Source organism: Hypomesus transpacificus, chromosome 12, assembly GCF_021917145.1.
Source record: "Hypomesus transpacificus isolate Combined female chromosome 12, fHypTra1, whole genome shotgun sequence".
Classification (NCBI taxonomy): Eukaryota; Metazoa; Chordata; class Actinopteri; order Osmeriformes; family Osmeridae; genus Hypomesus; species Hypomesus transpacificus.
The window spans coordinates 2,711,453-2,713,850 of NC_061071.1; the positions used below are offsets into that span (position 1 = coordinate 2,711,453).

A 2,398-nucleotide genomic window follows, 5' to 3' on the forward strand; every position below is an offset into this window, starting at 1 on the left:
TCCAGGTGGAGTCTGGCCAGGCTCCACAGCCCGTGGAAAGTCTCCCGGCTAATCTCCTCCAGTTTGTTATAGCTCATCTTCAACATCTGATAAGAAGTGGAGATGATTGAGCCTTAACATGGAACATATCAATTTCCTGGTTATTTAGAATGGGGTTATGCTGATCAGATATTGCTGTAGAATGGCTTGGGATCATATGGGATGGTAAGAGAGAATCACGTCATCTTTAATCAGCTGTGGGATTAGGGTACCTGCAAGGAGATCAGATCCTGAATGCTTGGTTGGGAATACTGTGGAGATTGTTTCCATGAATCATGAGCAGCTCCAGTTTCCTCAGTCCAGCCAGGGAAGTCTCAGTCATCTTGCTGATGGTATTAAACCTATGCAAACAAAATTAAGCTATCGATTATCTTGGTCTGTTGTGAACTTGCCCAAACACAAATCAATTCATTGAAAGACTGATGGCACTTTTAGACATTGTTGATGTTGATTAAACCGCAAATGATGTAAGGTTTCCAGTAATCTCTCGTCCAACAAGATGATGCTTACCCCAGGTTCATGCGCTCCACCTGTCTGTGTATGCCAGCTGGCACGGCGAGGAGGGAGCGGAAGGTGCAGTGCAGCTCAGTGGGCATGGGGGCAGGAGCAGGGTCGCGGGCATGGCAGGAAGGCAGCGGGGCAGGGGGCAGCGCCACTGAGAGCAGGAGGATGAGAAGGCCAGGACGATCCATCTTCTGCTGTGCCGGGGGCCACTCTCTGCTCCTCCAATCAAAGAAGCTGGTATGGGGGTCACACTGGTTACACACCCACACCCTTGGAGTTAAAGCCACAGTAAACAAAATTAGTCACAACGATTAGACAGTTTACCAATTGTTCAGAAGGTGGCCTACTGTAGGAACCTTGCATAAATGCAAAAGTTCAATATTTTAAATTAAAAGTTTAAAGATTTGAAGGCCTTTAATATTCTAAATTCGTTATATTGCGTCTCAAACACATAACAGCTAAACAAATTTTGAATTTTTTACAATATACCATCCATCAGATACTTTGTCAACAACGTTTGTCTACAAGTTCCATTCATCTAATTTAATAAACAAATTATATAATATTAACAATATTCCTATAATTACACAACATTTAGTAATGAAACACAAAAATCACATAATTAAAAATAAATAAACCGTTAGTATGAGCAGAGCTCAGATTGGGAGGCTAATTCATTGAATATTGGATAATTTACTCTTCAATTAATTTATTATTTATTAACTTTTCATGCATCCTCAAAATGTACTTTTGGATAAAGTGCGCTCCAGCACAAAGACTACTCCACTTTGACTGAATAGTGCTGGTTAAAAGCTGAGATCTTAGCCTACCTTAAAATCTTTATTTTGGAGCGGAGACTCTCTGTGGCCCATTCAAACATGACTTTGCTGTGTCTACGGATGCGGCTGCTCCCTATAGACGCATTAATCCCCACAGCTGAAGAAAACGAGTTAGTTTGTCCAAAACGAGAAAGGACAACGGCAAAGTATTTCTAAATGCTCCAAAGTATTTCTAAAACAAAATACTTTAATAGTTTCAGATATCCAGGTTATTATTCCAATAAAATATTCTGGATTACTGTGCATATGTCAGCATTCACAAAAACTGCGGGATGATGCGCTCTCGACCGGACTGTTAAGCAGTGACGGGCTAACAGTTTCCACCATACAGACTTCTGGAGCGCGGAGTTGAGGAGGAGCGACAGAAAAGAAAGAGACGACAACTTAAGTGAAGAGCAGTTCCATGGCTACAGGCGTAGTTCTTTGTTCATTGCGGGTGTGGACTGTTTTACACCTTATTTTCACGCACTGTGAAGTTTCCAATTAAACCCAACGTCATAGAAATCACCAAAAGACTCCATTAGCGACACTTTAATTAATGTGGTAGCATTAGGACATGAAATCAAACTGCAAATTGTCAGAATAGCCTACAGGTTATGTCGGCACAGTCCTACAATATCCTTCAAATAACTTTATTAACTGGCAAAGTAAACTTTGACCTCTGCTGCTAAAACCCTGCAGTTGCAGAGTCATATGAGGGACTAAGTGAAGGGCCTGCAGCAACCCAAGGTAAAGGTTATGTTGGTTTCAAAGCCCTGTCATTTACACACATACACACTTACACTGACACAAACATACACACTGTCAGAAGAGGCACCAGTGTGTTGTATGCAAGCATTCCATTTACTGAAGTTTGTCAGTTCGGACCTCTACAGTAAATCCAAACAGCTCTTGATCTTGGTAGTCTTTTAGGGACTGTCTCACTTTGATCCTGGGGTAAAGATAGAGGCCTTGAGACTCCAAGCTGACTTGTGTACAGTACACACTGTGTGTAATGATGTCAAGTCCTGGAATGG

General features: G+C 41.8%; 1 protein-coding gene across 1 annotated transcript in view; it reads right to left on the reverse strand.

The window, feature by feature from the left end:
* mxra5a (matrix-remodelling associated 5a) overlaps nt 1-1,415 on the reverse strand; it is a 10,430-nt gene extending 9,015 nt beyond the window's left edge. The window contains 6 exon segments of the mRNA XM_047031337.1: nt 6-86; nt 252-271; nt 274-380; nt 550-638; nt 640-762; nt 1,374-1,415. Of these exon segments, the coding sequence (XP_046887293.1) occupies nt 6-86; nt 252-271; nt 274-380; nt 550-638; nt 640-762; nt 1,374-1,415 (462 nt within the window).
* Nucleotides 1,416-2,398: the final 983 nt, after the last annotated feature.